The sequence below is a fragment of the Amia ocellicauda genome, chromosome 12 (genome assembly GCF_036373705.1).
Source record: "Amia ocellicauda isolate fAmiCal2 chromosome 12, fAmiCal2.hap1, whole genome shotgun sequence".
Classification (NCBI taxonomy): domain Eukaryota; kingdom Metazoa; phylum Chordata; class Actinopteri; order Amiiformes; family Amiidae; genus Amia; species Amia ocellicauda.
This window is the reverse complement of record NC_089861.1, coordinates 2768758-2785553: the sequence shown is the minus strand read 5'-3', so window position 1 is coordinate 2785553 and position 16796 is coordinate 2768758. Positions and strand designations below refer to the sequence as shown.

At 45.6% G+C, this 16796-nt stretch overlaps 1 protein-coding gene across 1 annotated transcript in view; it reads right to left on the bottom strand.

Moving 5' to 3' along the window:
- ndst3 (N-deacetylase/N-sulfotransferase (heparan glucosaminyl) 3) overlaps positions 1 to 16796 on the bottom strand; it is a 73169-nt gene that overhangs the window by 29063 nt on the left and 27310 nt on the right. The window contains exons 5-6 of the mRNA XM_066718067.1: positions 13147 to 13332; positions 6117 to 6245 (exon numbers count right to left, since the gene is read on the bottom strand). Of these exons, the coding sequence (XP_066574164.1) occupies positions 6117 to 6245; positions 13147 to 13332 (315 nt within the window). The remainder of the gene's footprint in view (positions 1 to 6116; positions 6246 to 13146; positions 13333 to 16796) is intronic.

The following is a 16796-nucleotide window of genomic DNA, read 5'->3' as shown; positions in this document are numbered from 1 at the left end:
ATCTCCAGAAGTGGACGTAGAAATGAAGGCATTAGCTGCCTTGCTGAGTATCTTCTGACTCGTACGCTGGCAGAAACACGCAGAGCTGCGAGAACCTCCAAGCTGAGTCACGGCAGGTTAACACAATTATAATATCAGACCCAAGCAGACATAAACAACAACAACAACAAAATCTGCCGTTATCAACCTCTCATAGCAGGCCAAACGCTCCACACCACCCTGTTCTCGCCCGAGGATCCTGCCTGGTCCAGTTGAAAGGTGAGCAGATCGTAATGAGTCATGTCCTGCTTTCACTTCCTCCCGCCTTCCCTCCCGCCTCGTCGTGGTTCCTGTGCACAGCGGGGGCAATCCACTGCGGGCTGTGCGTCTGTCGAACAGTCATTCCACTCCACCGTTACTCACAGGGCTGCAGTCTCGCACCCAGCCTCTCTGAAGACCTTTTCTCACTTCTCTGGTATCACTTCCTGGATCCCGCCCCCAGGTTTCCAAAACCAGCCACCACAAAACTGCCAAAATGGCCCCTCACTTCATGAAACATTTCCTCTTGATGTCAAGTCAAAACACGACCTGCCTGCCACATTCAAGGTAGTTCTCTAGGCAATGACTGAGAAGACTGTTTGTTTATAATCGAAGGCTGTGCTCCATGAGGCAAAATATGAGTCCTCCGCCATCGCACGTTATCTCCTTCCTCGGATCCATGGCAACTCTCTCTCTCTCTCTCTCTCTCTCTCTCTCTCTCTCTCTCTCTCTCTCTCTGTGTGTTGAAAAGCACCACCAGGCTCTCAGTTAACGGCCTGTCCTTCTCTCCTCACAGCTCTGCGTTGTGTCTGTTGGCTCTGAGTGTCCTCTTCGGCTTCCTGACCGAGGCCGCCACACAATGTCAGCCACTGTATTATTAGTCACGATTATGACAACAGCGTTTGACTCTGTTGGACCCTGCGTTGACTCTGTTCTTGACAGAGTGAACCAAGACTGCTGTGACTGAACTTAACCGTTATCTAATAAAACGAGGGCCCAAACCTTCTCTATAAAGACACGAATCTAAACTGGATGATTGATTACAGCAATTAAGGTCAAGTGAAATCTGCTTGGCATCTCCACATGTGATTCTGGCACGTAAAAACCATAGACGAACAATCATACCCTCACATACTATTAAAATGAGCAAAACACACAAGCTCAGGTGTATTTCTAATCATAGTGTATTTATATACATAGTACTGACATTGTGCCAATCATAACCAAACTGTTTTAATCAGGGTTGACGTCATGTTGATGCTTTATTATTTGTGTAGCAAAGACACCTAAATAACTTGTAGTAGGAAATCTACAGCCTCACATTAAATACATAAATACATAAAAACATATATTCCATTTAATTTACACGGTAGCATTATTGATTTACATATTATTAACAGTTGAATGTAAAACAGCACGCAATACAAAATACGTAGCATAAAACAGATGAATGCCTGACTCAAATGTAAAAGGTTTCTCCCGTTAAAGGTAACAAATGTACAATATATATACAGTACTGTGCAAACGTTTTAGGCAGGTGTGAAAAATGCTGTAAAGTAAGAATGCTTTCAACAATAGACATGTTAATAGATTATATTTATCAATTAACTAAATGCAAAGTGAGTGAACAGAAGAAAAATCTACAGCAAATCCATATTTGGTGTGACCACCCTTTGCCTTCAAAACAGCATCAATTCTTCTTGGTTCACTTGCACACAGTCAGGGATTTTATAGGCATATAGTCAGGTGTCTGATTAAACAATTATACCAAACAGGTGCTAATGATCATCAATTCAATATGTAGGTTGAGACACAATCATTAACTGAAACAGAAACAGCTGTGTAGGAGGAATAAAACTGGGTGAGGAACAGCCAAACTCAGCTAACAAGGTGAGGCTGCTGAAGACAGTTTACTGTCAAAAGTCAAACACCATGGCAAGACTGAGCACAGCAACAAGACGCAAGGTAGTTCTACTGCATCAGCAAGGTCTCTCCCAGGCAGACATTTCAAGGCAGACAGGGGTTTCCAGATGTGATATCCAAGCTCTTTTGAAGAAGGACAAAGAAATGGGCAACGTTGAGGACCGTAGACGCAGTGGTCGGCCAAGGAAACGTGCTGCAGCAGATGAGACCCTACTACCCTTCGCAATCGGAAGATGTCCAGGAGTGCCATCAGCTCAGAATTGGCAGAAAATAGTGGGACCCTGGTACACCCATCTACTGTCCGGAGAAGTCTGGTCAGAAGTGGCCTTCATGGAAGACTTGCGGCCAAAAAGCTATACCTCCGATATGGAAACGAGGCCAAACGACTCAACTATGCACGAAAACACAGGAACTGGGGTGCAGTGATCTCAACCTCATCGAGTCTGTCTGGGATTACATGGAGAGAGAAGCAACTGAGGCTGCCTATATCCACAGAAGAACTGTGGTTAGTTCTCCAAGATGTTTGGGCCAACCTACCTGCCGAGTTCCTTCAAAAACTGTGTGCAAGTGCACCTAGAAGAATTGATGCTGTTTTGAAGGCAAAGGGTGGTCACACCAAATATGGATTTGATGTAGATTTTTCTACTGTTCACTCACTTTGCATTTAGTTAACTGATAAATATAATCTATTAACATGTCTATTTTTTCTTACTTTACAGCATTTTTTCACACCTGCCTAAAACATTTTGCACAGTACTGTGTATCTTGGTACATTTGTTCCTGCTACCTCAATTCAACTTCACTTGCCCCCGAGGGTGCTGGATTAGCAGAGAGAGATTGTCGATTCAGTTTGTCAATGCAGAAGCAGTGCTGTAGGTCTATATCTTTACATCTCTCAGTGTCTGACATGACTGCATACCCAACCATTTCAAAGCAGCCAACCCCACTGGAGTGGCGGACCTACAGTACGCAAGCGAGTCTGTGAAATTAAATAAATCAACAAACAAACAAATAAATAAGTAAACGGTCAAGATGTCTCGCTGTCGGAGACTCTCTTATCCAACTTAAAACAGCTGGATACCAACTGGCCATTCCCCCTGACTTGACTATGATTATTTCATTGGGTTTGCTCTGAAGTGTCCTGGTTTCAGGTTGAAGCGTCCCTCGGTGTGGATCTCGCCGCTGGGAAGGGCATGGCCAGCGCACCGCAGAGCGAGCAGAGCATCTCGGACCCCCGGTGCTGCGCAGAGAGAGCCCCCCCAGTTCAGATCAGATCTCTGCTGTTACACGGCACGGACAGATGTCAGCGAGGAACAGTGCGAGGTTACACCTTTTATTTATTTATTTCCATCTCCCGTCACATCTCTGAGCATCTGGCAGCATTTAAACTCTGACATCAACTCTGATCAAATGTGAAATGGCTGCCCTGGCCACTAAAACAAGTACAGGGTTTTGTGGCACCATTTCATACAATTACAATTAAAGTGTCAAAGGTCTACTAAACAGTATTTGACAAAATAAACAATGTTAACAGGAGCTACTCATTGTTTCCGTATTATTGAGTGAGGTTTGATTGTTCAGTTGCTGCTAGTAGTTGATGGTGGTTTGATAATAATGACAATAATGCCAGCTGCTTGCACACGATCACACGTCAATCTTCCAGGCCTTGAGTCGTGCAAACCCTTAAAATCAAGCGCATGGCATTCACAGTAGAGAGAACAGAAGAAAAAGGTTAAACTGTGCGGATTCGTTTTGATTTCTGTTCGAATTGAAGCTCTGGGTCACCCCCTCCCAGGATCATAGATCATAGACACACACTGCATGGAGTCAAACCGCACAAACACTCAGTCGTGATCTGGCATTTCGCACCACGTCTCTAATTTCACAGCAGATTTGTAGATGTGGCGATGAAACCCAAAAAGGGCCAGGTTTGCTGCAAAAAGCCATCAGGCTGAGATTATTAAAAATCATTCTATTACTTTGCAGTCTATATGTTTCATTACTGCTTGTTACCAACCTCAAAGGATCTATATGAGCTCATGAACTCTCTCTCTCCATCTCTATCTCCCCCTCTCTCTCTAATTCAGGTTTATAGTCTGCTATTAACAGGTAGGTCAAAGGGTTTTAAAACATTAAATTGGCCCCTAATCCACAGTATCAAAATGAATTATTTTGAACTAAAGCAACACAAACCGAACAGTCTTATATTTTTAGCAGCTGATGTGAAAGATTTTTCCTCATTTCAATCAGACACGTCGGACACATTCATTCTCACGGACACAGAGACGACAGTGCGCATCTCCAGGAAAAGCCACACAGAGACAGGTTTCAACCAGTCCTGAATATTGACGTCTTTTTTACAAATTACAGGGAGAAAGTGTGGTGATTGTTGCGGGGCGAAGGGCGATCGCCTGAAACGAGATCATGCGGACGATAAAAGGAAAAGAAACAGCCTCGTTCTCAAGACTGGAGGATGCAAACTGTGGTTTGGTTCTCATCCCTCCAGCCAGTACATACATTTATATTTTTAAACAGGGAAGACTATGTTTTAGAAAGGAAGAAGCAAGTGAGCTTCTAAAACAGCGTCTGAAGGCCGTCGGCATGAACAGTCTTTAAGGGACGGACACTTTGCATCCTGGGGGAATATGAAATACTGCCTCCGTCTTATGAGGATCTCTGCTTGTTTAAAGATATATAGCAGTTAAAAAAATATTTAACCATTAAAAAAAAACATCTCTGCTCTGCCATCCCAGCTTTGGACGTGCAGCAGAACACAATCCATCACTTCCGACTAAGGATGAAAGCATGAATTTCCAAACCACACGGCATATTGAGCCTTGCGGACATCCAGACCAGAAGATGGCAGCGTTTCATATTTCCACCACAAGTACGTTGAACACTTTCTCAAGACCGAAAACAAGCACCAAAGAGGAATAGTGGACGATACACAGCTGGAAATCACTCACAAAGACTCGGCCTGATCGGAGGGAGCAGCCACCTTTGGAGGCCGAAGCTCCAGAAGCAAATGAACGCAACCCGTACAATGCAAATGAGATATGACTGCTGACGAGCGAGTGCACAATTGTAATGGCACGTGAGTTTGCAGAGCAACACTTTGGGTGACAAAACTATTTTCTTGGGATTTAGTTTAGATCTTATTTTGTTTTTGTAACTGAGGAAATAATGTTTCTCTGACTGACAGAGGGTGTCAAGTAGTAGTGTTTGTTGGGGTGTCAGAAATGGCATCCGGTTCCAGTCTTTCTTTATGTGTTTTAGTGATTATCGTGACACACAATTGCTGTGCCCCCCAGAGTTAAAAACCCCACAATCTCACACCGACTCACATACTCATTCCAACATAAACAAAGGCCGTCCGCTCTCGATACACTTCAATGACTCGCACACAGACAAGTGCAAATGAAAACGGTGCACAAGCAGGTCAGGCTCCTGTCATCTGAGCTTCCTCTTCTGTGGCACATTGACCCCTCATATCATCACCCAGCCAGGTTAACGGCTCACAGATGAAGGGGATCGATAGTCATTTAGGCAGGAGTGGACGGATCAAGGCACTGTTAGGATCATACGGCGATAGCGATATCCACAGAATCAGGTCCTGCACAGCGACAGCCTCTCAACAGTCCTTTTGTGATGCCCGATCCACCATTTTCAAACACATGTATCCAGTACAACATGACGGCTACCATCTCTTTAACTACAGACACTAATTACCCAGCGCACTGTCATGTTCACAGTCAAGACATTACGCAGAAGCCAGGAAGGCCACGCGAAGGGCAGGGAATTACTTTTTATATAACAAGCAAGGTGAGAGAGTACGCCATTCGGAGATGCTACTCAAACAACGGAGGCGAACAACAGGAGGTGCAAAATGCTGGGCACTGCCAGAAGCGCAGCGAAATCACTCACTGAGGAGCACAGCTGCAGCTATACAGCTTGGACTCAACTCAGAACGGGGAGACATGAGGGAAAGATCTGCAAAAAGCATGAAGATGAATGGCACCAGGGACCTGTGAAAGCTCCAGAGTAATGACCGAGGAAAGCCAGACGGGCTGGATCTGCAACGCGAGACGGAGTGTGGTGACCTCGACCAGCCGGGCCGAGGTGGAGGTGAGAAGAGACTCAGAGCAGGCAGATACAGACACAAGAGAAGCTCTTACCGGGTTCAGCAGCACGGTGAGAAAAAGCTCCCCTCCTCGGATGCTCTTGTCCAGCTCCTTGGGGCCTCCAGGATACTCCTTGTAGAAGATGGTGTGTGTGAAGAGGCCGCAGGTTTGCCGGGGAAGTACCTGAGTAAAGATTGTGACATATTGTGAGACAGTTGCCCTCCTTGAGTGTCTGTTCTTCTTAATTCCCTTCCTTAGTTGATCATCTGAAGGATCAAAATGAAGCAAAAGTAATCAATAATCAAAAATAATTAGGAGAGGGTGTTTGTGGTGTGGCGCTGCAACTGTTCATTTGAAACCACAAGTACGTTGAACACTTTCTCAAGACCGAAAACAAGCACCAAAGCACCATTTGCGCGTTTGTTTTCAGATCTCGTCTTGTGCGCTTGGGTTTCCAGCCCCGAGTTGATCGATCGATAAAATGTGCCAGATCTGCACATCTCCAGGACTGCTTTAGCTGGCCCTGTCCCCCGGCGAGGCCCAGGGCATTAATCACATTTAAGATACATGCTGACAACTCTTAACAGTGATGTGAGTCAAGATTTAGGTCTTCAGACAGGCACATTTGCATATCCACCATAAATCAATCCAAATAGGGTAACAATGAGGGGTGGGGGGGTGGGGAAGCAACTCGAGCTACACAAACACCGGCTAAAACCAATCTGGAATGCTAGGAGTGGTATTTAATGCTTATTTTTATCTTGCCTGATGATTTTTCACTTAAGAGTCACTTAATCTGAAGACAATCTGGCGTCTTGTCACTTGTGTGTAATACCCCAAACACCCCCCAACCCCCAGACGTGTAAAACTAACAACATAAATCCGTGTTGTGTGTGCGGTGGGTTCTGTTGATGTTGTTATGTTGTAACACACAGATGAAAGACCCACAGAGGCTTCAGTTCGTCTCGCGGAAACGTCTCCTACTTTTGATCCCCGTGTGTTTATCTCATTTCTCTTTTTCTCCCTCTACATGTCTGTTTTAGCGCTTCTCCTTTTCAAAATGTCTCGCGAGGGTTAAAATAAAAAAAAATCTCAAATCAGAACTGCCCCCCTCACACGCCTCCCTACCCATTTCTCTCTAGAGAATCCCTCCATCTTCCTCGTTCCCACCCAGCGGTGTTCCCGTCACTCGTCCGCTCTCCCAGCGGAGCAGACCTCTTGTGTGTGTATAATGGGATGTCATAAAAATTAGAATTATGCATAAATGCAGTCGTAGCTGTTGGGGATCGGCCCCGGCGGTCCTCTGGGGGAAGCTGTCTGAGACCGGTTACGCCGACAGCCGCAGACGGCACTCCGGGGCTTTTGGCGTTTAAGCATCTGGTATGAACGGACATTCGGCTCAGACGGACGGACACGTGTTGTCCTGCGATCCCACACACCGTACAGGCACAGTCGCTGAACACCGTGCTGACCATTTAGGGCTGCGTTTAATTCCAATCAGACTGACAGTCCCTACGCAATTTTTGGGTCTGCGGCCCGTTTTTCTCTCTTTTGTCTCCCCGTGTGAGTCACGGGTAACGAGTCTGACAAACAAGTAGTGCTTTGACGGAGAGAGAGCATGTCACCGCTCAGACTCGCAGCGCCCGGTCGGCACAACTGACAGATCAGGAATGTGGGGTGGGGGGGGTAAAGGCAACTGTCAAGAAATGTCAGGCTGTAAAGTTTTCTGAACGCCTGCCAAAACGTTGGCATTTTCGCGTAGGCGGTTAAAAAGCAGCAGGAAAATGTGACTGTGAGATCCAGCGTCAGTTAGCTGCTCACGAGGACGGGTGCCAGGATCAGGGGAAGTGAAATACTGCTCTGAAGCATCGGGACATGCACACATTTTCCCTTGGCAGAAAATCAGAGAACGGTGAAGAAAAGAAGACAATATAGATCATATATAATATATCGTGCTGCTTTTCCTTGACTAAGACATAAACAGAAGCCAGAGCACTTTGATGAAGGTGTCTGCCAAATGATATATAATGTGTGTGAGTGTGTGTGTGTGTCTGTATATAACAGAATAAAGAAACAAGAGATGATAACAGAGAAGAAGAAGTGGTGCAGTCCAGTCTGTTTATCTTTGCCACTAGATAGGCAGCAATTGGCTCAAGATCTGAGTGCCAGTACTTGCCCTTGTCAGGTCATTCGTTCAATCACAGATCCGAGCTCCACGATCAGACGTACCAAAAGATTTGGGCAGGAACAGTATGAGCGCTCACACGCAACGCATGATCCAGGTCACCTGATCATATGAGAGGTGCGGAGTTGCGGTCAACTCCTGTAGCTGAATTTCAGGATTGACCCCAAACACGGATTGGTCGTATATCTGGTCAAGGCTATGGAAACATACAAAGCACACGTGTGAAACGTGTTCACACTGCCTAACCCCCAGTCTCTCCACACGCACCCCCAGCGCTCAGGATTGAATCTGGGTTTGCAGAGACTCATCCATCTCTCTCTCCGCCGCAGTGGATTTGACGGATCGAACAGAAGAAAGTTCTCACATTTTCAAGACGGGGATTGTCTGTGTTTTGGAGTCATGTCGCATATCTTCCTCCTTTCTTCTCTCCCCGTTTTAAATAATCCGAGGCCGACGCTAATATTTATCCCGGTACTCTGGGATCAGTCAGTCGGCGAGGCGTGCCCTGGAATGCAATGTAAGTATTTTCTCTCTCGAGCCGCAGAGGTAAACAGCGAACAGCTGCGAGAAAAAAAAATATTTCCAATTCGCAGATTGGTGAAGAAAGACAAACAGGATATGTGTCGGTGCTTCTGAGAGACAAACAGCATGCTCTTCACGAGTACCTTGTTTGCTTGTTTGTCTTTTGAATAAGACCGAAGATATAAGTCCATTTCAGTTATTATTATTTTAATTTCTTAGCCATTATTAACATGAATAATAATAGAGGCCAACCCTTTTCTCTCTCTCTCTCTCTCTCTCTCTCTCTGAAATCATAGATACTGTCTGACTCTGATGACAAGAAGGCCGTGATGTATATTCCAGCTTTCATACACAATATAATTAGTTATAATTGAGCAGTTCTGAGAGACTTAGAGTAATTGCGTCTGAACGGAAAGCTGCGCTGACCCACAAACCCTATTCCGAGTTTGTTCTCGAAGCAGCCCGGTGCTTGTTAGCCATTTGACAGTCTATTTCACAGCAACCCTCAACCGTAGCCAACTTTATTACCAGACTAATACCTCACTTTTCTGCTCCAGTCATACGCCGGCGCCGCAAGAAAACCTTTGCGGCTTCCTGGGGCGGATTAGAAAAACAACGGTACGGCCTGGGAATATAGCGCATGAGAAGACAGCTTTTGTACGCCAGTCTGAAGTTTAATTAAAACGCATTCTTCTAAGGAAACGAATGACCCCCGGTTACGCTGTTTGCGAAATAAAGTTGAGATTTTAGAACAGTTCTCCGCCGTTCCTCAGAACGGTTTCTTCTCTCGACACAGAGTTACGCTTCAGCGGAGCTCTCAGAATTGAACAGAAACCCCTCGGGTCCCTGCAGGACGCAGAGGGCCACACTCCTTCCCTCCTCTCTCAATTTGATTACAGACACACTTCTGTATCTACCAGCTCTTTGTGTAACTGACGTCTGGCTTGGTGCACATCTAGTTTCATCCTCTCTCATGGGGGGTCTTCCTCACACAGCCAATTAAAGGTTTGCTGCTTCTCGTTTTGTCTAAGAATCCCTGAACACATTTTACTGACTGCGTTAATATTCAATTTGCATAGTGCTGGGACCATGAGGCAGGAGGAACTTTTCTTAGTCAGGTTCTGATTTATAAAAGGTAAAAAAAAAAAAAGGGTGAGAGAGAGAGAGAGAAAGAAAGAAATCCCCAGGACGTGGCTTTGATTTAATATTTTAATCTCCTTTATGACCTAAAATTCAATTTCATGCAAAACTCACTAAATCATTCATACCACACACCCGCCTGAGATTTATTCAAGGGTCCGGGCTGTTTCTCCTTCTCAGATAATGCGTTTGAAATACTTTGACTCCCTGTTAGAATAGAGAATGTGAGCTGGCCTTTAATTACTTACAAAATGAAAAAGGATCGGCTCAGAGACGGGAAGACTGGCGCAGCTTTGACTAAACTCTCTGTCAGAGCACTTAGTCTTCTGAAAAGGGGCCTCCTTAGTAGACTCAAGTATATATATATTTAATACTAGACGGATGCAATAATTAAATAAATTAACCCTTTTGATTCAGCTGAAAAGTAAACACAACTAATCTATGCACATTAAGTTCATCATTCATTTACACTGTGTTTACATCCTCCTTAGGATGCTGTGACGTTGTCTTGATTTCTTCTCCAAATATACCGGAGAAACCTGGGAAAAATGACATTCCCGGAGTTATGGGAGTCTCCAGTGAGGTGGGGTCCGGTTGACACCTTTGCAAAGCGAATTCTGATGACTGACTATGAGCAGAAACAAGAACGAATAAAGCAGGAGGAGGATATGGGGCAATGCATGTCGTTAGCGCCACTTCAAACGCAGTCCCAGTGAATTAGCCATACCCTGGTGTCCCATGAGGATGCCACGCTCATTAGCTGGGCCGGTGCTTTTTTAAGCTCACATGGCATTATTGTATCAGCGGCCTGCAGCTGAGTTTACTCTTGAAATTGGATATTAATGAGAAAGCTGGCAAACAAACACACAGACATCTAAATAAATGCTAACGGTTCCATTTGAGTACGGCCTTCTGACGAGGAACCAAGTTTAAAAACTCAGACAAACCCAGAGTAACGTACAGACGAGATTGATTGGTCGATGGTTGTGAAATTAATAATAACTCGAATTGTCTTTTTTGATGAAGTGTTGGAAGCTTTGGTTTACAGGTTGGAGGCCACAACATGTCCTCTTTCTTTCTTTCCTTCTCCACCTATGAAATCCCTCCATTCTCGCCGGTTTTGCATTAATAACAAGGGGCGCCATTGCTAACTGTCATCTCGTAACTCACGTCCCTTTCTCTCGCACACTGGGACTGTTGGATGTGGACTAACGTTGCGTATGCATTTCCAGCGTGGGAGGAAGTCGGGTGATTTATAAGTCGCCGTTGAGTTCTGCTGTAATTCTGTGGGGTTCTTATATTTTTTTTAATTATTTTTGTCATTTAGCTGACGCTCTTATCCAGGGCGACTTACATTTGTACCCATTTATATGGCTGGGCATATCTAAGTGAAGTACCTTGCTCAAGGATACAACAGCACTGCCTCACCCGGGATCTGGACTCATCCAGTCATGAGTCCAGAGCCCTAACCACTACACCACAGTGCTGTCTTGGAATGTCAATCTCCCTCCACTCCTCGACCACACCGACTGGCTTGATTCGAAGCTTCATTCATGCCCTTTAATGTTTTCTGTAGCATATACATTTACAATCGCTTCCTGGAGATATCTGGGATACTGTAAATCCAAATCTTCCTCAACAGCCTAAACAGTAAACACAGCTGAACAGTTCACAAGCTGCACAAACCCAGGAAGAGAAAAGCACGGGGCTCTTCTCTGTGTGTTCGAGACGTCACACACACAGTGTCACACACACAGTGTCACACACACAGGACCCTGCCAATTGTCATTCCCACTGTTCAGAGATTCCTCTTGTTCCACGTAAACGAGGCCTTTCAGACAAGGAGCAGTGACCCGTGTTCTCGCCACGTGTTCAGAGCGTGTGCGTGTTCAGACTACCACGGCGGCGACACGGACAGTTACTATAATTATTGTCAAGAGTGTCACACAAAGACATCAGCTTAACAAGAGTGCCCAGATCACAGAAGAGTAGAATAAACTGCATTGCGATTGGGGTAACAGTGAGGTTTAGTTGGAGAAACTGGTGATGGGAGGAAAGTTACATTTTGGTTGTTTTATAATTACACTTTCACTTTTTAAATGGAAAGTAAATCAGGGGTACATTCTGCTGTGGACAGGGGATAGAGGACAAAGGTCCAAGGGGGGGATTGTGTTTCGACCGTGACTAAGTGGGGTGTGACTTCTGTCTGGAGAGATAGCACAGCTCACAGTAAAGAGCACTATTTAGTTTGGGCTAATTATTGCCACCCCAGTAATACCTGCTGGTTTGGAGGTGTCAGTGATGTTTCACAGTATTGTTTTAGTTCAGCAACAAGATGCAGCGTTTATTTCTCTATTTTTTCCGGCACATGGTACATTTTCAGGGTTTATCCGAGTGCAAGCACGTCTGCCTCACTGAACACGGCAGGGTTTTACGTATGAAAAAGCTGGATGAGATGCAAAGATAAAGAAAAATAGACAGAAAGAACGAAATCAGCTCAGCAATCCACGTTATTGACCAGGAGCAGTTTTCTGTCAGCGTCCCTGGCAGCGGTGATGAATTTATCTCAGTTTAATGGTTGTCTGGGCTTTTTCAGAATTAGTTCTGGGGCTGGCAGACCAATTACTAATGTCCAGAAAAATGACTATTGCCCGTGACAGTGATGGGTAACTGTGTCTGTGTGCAGAGAGGGGCCGGAGGCCGAGCCGTCGCTTAATCCTGCTGAGGAATGATCGTGCGCTCAGGGAGGCAGAGTGGAGGTGAGGAAATTCATTAGGACCTGGTTCTGTCCATTACTGTCCGAGAGAACAGCTAAAAATAAGACGCTCTGCAGAAGATATGCCATATGTAAACAGTCCCTCTCTCTCTCTCTCTCACACACACACACACACACACACACACGCACACACACCTACACACACACAAACTGTCCCGCTCTCTCTCTCTCTCTCTCTCTCTCTCTCTCTCACACAAACGCACACACACACATACACACACACAAACTGTCTGTTTCTCTATGTCTCTCACATACACACACATAGACACCCACACACAAACACTCTCTCTCACAAACACACACATATATAGTGTATTTCCCCCTAAAACAGCAACTAACAACAAAGCATTAGAATATTTGCAAGAATCCCATGAAGGTATCAGCAAAACTGATACACGCCAACCCCCATACCGGCACACACACACACACACACACACACACAGTGCTGTTCAGAAGATTACCATGATGCTGTTGTGGACGAAGCCCTTCCGGTAGCGCGCCGGTTTCAGGTGGGGGTACTCCTCCGTGCTCGTCACCCTGATGTTCCAGGCTTTCTTCCAGGCCTCATACAGTTGCACGTGCACCGGGTAGACGCCCGAGTGGTGCGGCGCCACCGCGTACCCCATGTCCGTGGGGATGCCGTGCTCCTGCAACACACAACACACAGAGGCGTCAAAACATCCTGGTGGCAGAGAGCAACCCTGGCAGAGATCCACCCTGGCAGAGATTAAACCTAACAGAGATCAACCCTGGCGGAGATCCACCTTGGCAGAGATCAACCCTGGCAGAGATCCACACTAACAGAGTTCAAATCTAATGGAGATCCACCTTGGCAGAGATCTACCCTTGCAGAGATCCACCTTGGCAGAGATCCACCCTGGCAGAGATCCACACTAACAGAGATCAAACCTAAAGGAGATCCACCTTGGCAGAGATCAACCCTGGCAGAGATCCATACTAACAGAGTTCAAACCTAAAGGAGATGCACCTTGGCAGAGATCCACCTTGGCAGAGATCAACTCTGTCAAAGATCCAACCTGGCAGATATCCACAATAACAGAGATCAAATCTAATGCAGATCCACCCTGGCAGAGATCAAACCTAACAGAGATCAATCCTGGCGGAGATCCACCTTGGCAGAGATCAACCCTGGCAGAGATCCACACTAACATAGATCAAATCTAATGGAGATCCACCTTGGCAGAGATCTACCCTGGCAGAGATCCACACTAACAGAGATCAAACCTAACGGAGATGCACCTTGGCAGAAATCCATCCTTGCAGAGATCCACACTAACAGAGTTCAAACCTAAAGGAGATGCACCTTGGGAGAGATCCACCTTGGCAGAGATCAACTCTGGCAGAGATCCACAATAACAGAGATCAAATCTAATGGAGATCCACCCTGGCAGAGATCTACCCTGGCAGAATACGATCTTTACACGAAAATTTGTGTAAAGCTTTGGTGCTCGACCTCTCACTGATATTCTCTCTATGTTCTTTGGAAGGAAAAATCGTAAGAGCTAGAAAAGAGCATCGTCTGCGTGTCTGTTGCAGCAAACTGGGCATATTTAACAAAACGACAAACGCACGGAAGACAATCCTTTGGCTCATTGGGTCACTTATCCCTCCGAGAATCACATCCAGGAGCTTCAATAACATGGCTGAGTAGTCATCCCCCCCCACCCCCGGGACTCGCGATTTCTCTTCTCTTCTACATTTAATTTCATTTCAGGTCTGATTCCTCCGCCCCATCGCTGGGCTTAAAGCAGATTTTTGTCGATATCTCTCATGATTGCGGAGCAGCAGAAAAGCAAACCCCACGGCGATCCCTTACGCCCGAGACTAACGAGATTCAGAGTCTATCTATACCTCAGATGCTTTCATATTATTACTCATATTATTAGTAGTGGAGTAGTAACAGTTGATAGTAGTAGGGCAGTTAAAGGATGATGTACTGTACTGTGCTGTAATGCTCATTTTCTCACCTGATCTTATTATTTATTTTGCAATGATCTGTGTTTTAAACCCCACAGAAACAGATCTAATGAAGAAGATCGTATTTACTGAAGCTCAGTTAGACAGACACCTTTTGTATGTTACTTTTGTGTAATTCTCACCACATCTGGAAAGACCTGGACCTGGACTCCTTTATCTGAGTCTTGCTGTGTATAACATGCTTTAATTTGTGGTAAAATCCAGTTCCCATCCACTCTGTGGTCACCGCAGTAAAGACACACAGGCTGCCAACCACCAAACAGCCCAGAGGAAGAAACCCACATTAATCCAATCCCACGTTCACAAGCTTAGAAAACACACTTATGAAACCGATACTTTGAATCGGTATGAGCAACACTAGAGAATCTATTCAACTTTGCACAGCAGCCTTTGCTGATACATTCATATATACGAGTGTGTGTGTGAATCCAAGCAGGGGCTCTGACTGCACAGACGATCATTATTCAGTCTATCGTAAACATTGACTATTTATGACTCCCAATGGGGCAGATCACACACATAACCTCCGCGGTTCGACCTTGAGACGGGGAGCTCGATGCGGTAACGGGTTAATCTGAGCCGTGATGGCCTGGGGGCAGATCTCTGGGGAATGACCTTCTGTGTTGGTATGAGGGTGGGGAGCTGGTTGGGGCTGCTGAAGGGCCAGTCAGGGGGTGTAAGGGCCACGACAAGCAAGGAATTCATCCCCACCCACTTCCTAGTCAACTAGCAGAACCCTCCCGTCTTAAAAATGAAATAAAAGAGTAACAGGATCAGCTACCTTGAGTTGCACAATCGAGAGCTTGGAAACGAGGCTATTCCAATTAAATATTCATGCTCTCTTTCCAGGCATCCCCAACTGAGATGAATAATTAAACGGGTGGGCGTGGCCCCTTCAAACCGGACAGGAAGATGCCAGAACCCTGAAGCCACTGGAGAAAATCGGACATGTTCAAACACAAAACACACATAGTCCCTCTCTCAGGGCTGTTGCCTGGCAAGGACACAATAACACGCACAGGGCTGTGTTTATTTTTATTTCACAGGTTCACCTCAGTTTAATGACTCGCCTCGCAATGACAAAGCGTCACCAGAGACGAGCGTTTACACGCCCGGCCGACCACATGATGCGCGCTTATTTGATTAGACTCATTAATCCGCTAGACGAGTTGAGTTTTAATTACCGTCCAGACAAGACCTCTCCTCCCTGATCGGAAAGGGCAGAGTCTCTTTCATGGAGGGCGAGCGACAGAGCCGTGGTGCTCAAACATGGCAGAAAAGAGAGAAGGAGAGAAAGAAAAGGAAAGAAAGAAAGAACCATCCCAAATTCACTTAATTGCAGAAATATAGGTCAGATACTGCACCTACTTAAGCGATTTCACGGCTTGATAATCCTCTTTATTACACAGAGTGGATTTTCTGCCTACCTTATGATTTCACAGGTCTGCGTGCAGCTGCAGTGCCCGGGGTGTTTGTTACGAGACACTGCTCCTTAACGGCACTCTGGTGTCTTAAAAACGACACACTGCTGGTTAACAGCGCTCCGGTCTCTTAAAATGCAACAAGGAGGAGCGTCGAAATATAGATAACATGTACATATCAGATATCAATCACTTCAGAATCATACAAAACAAAAACTAAATTGTTCTAATACAAATATTGATATATTGCAACATCAGGACCAAAACGAGAAGAAAAAAAGCCCTGGGAAGGGGATTGTCTTCTTTCCTCTTCTTCCAAAGATAGGGGACTTGATTTTCTATTCAGGCACATATGTCTGTAAAGTAAGACTTAATATCCGCTACAGGGGCAGGAGTTTAAAACTCTGGACTTACGCCTGGTGGCAGTCGCTGGTTCGAGTGCCAGGTGAGTCATTGCTGTCGATTTGGATACGAGCATCAACCAAATAAATGAATAATGATGATCATAACACAAGCACTGTGTGTGTTTGAGTGGAGGAGCATTATTACATAATTACGCCCTTTTCTAAACTTCTCCATGGAGCTCAAGTCACAGCTGCAAACGAATGCAACGTCGGGGAAAAGCACAGCCGAAACACAGGCTCTCTCTCTCTGACGCACAGAGGACACGTCCCCTCACCCTGCGGTGACAC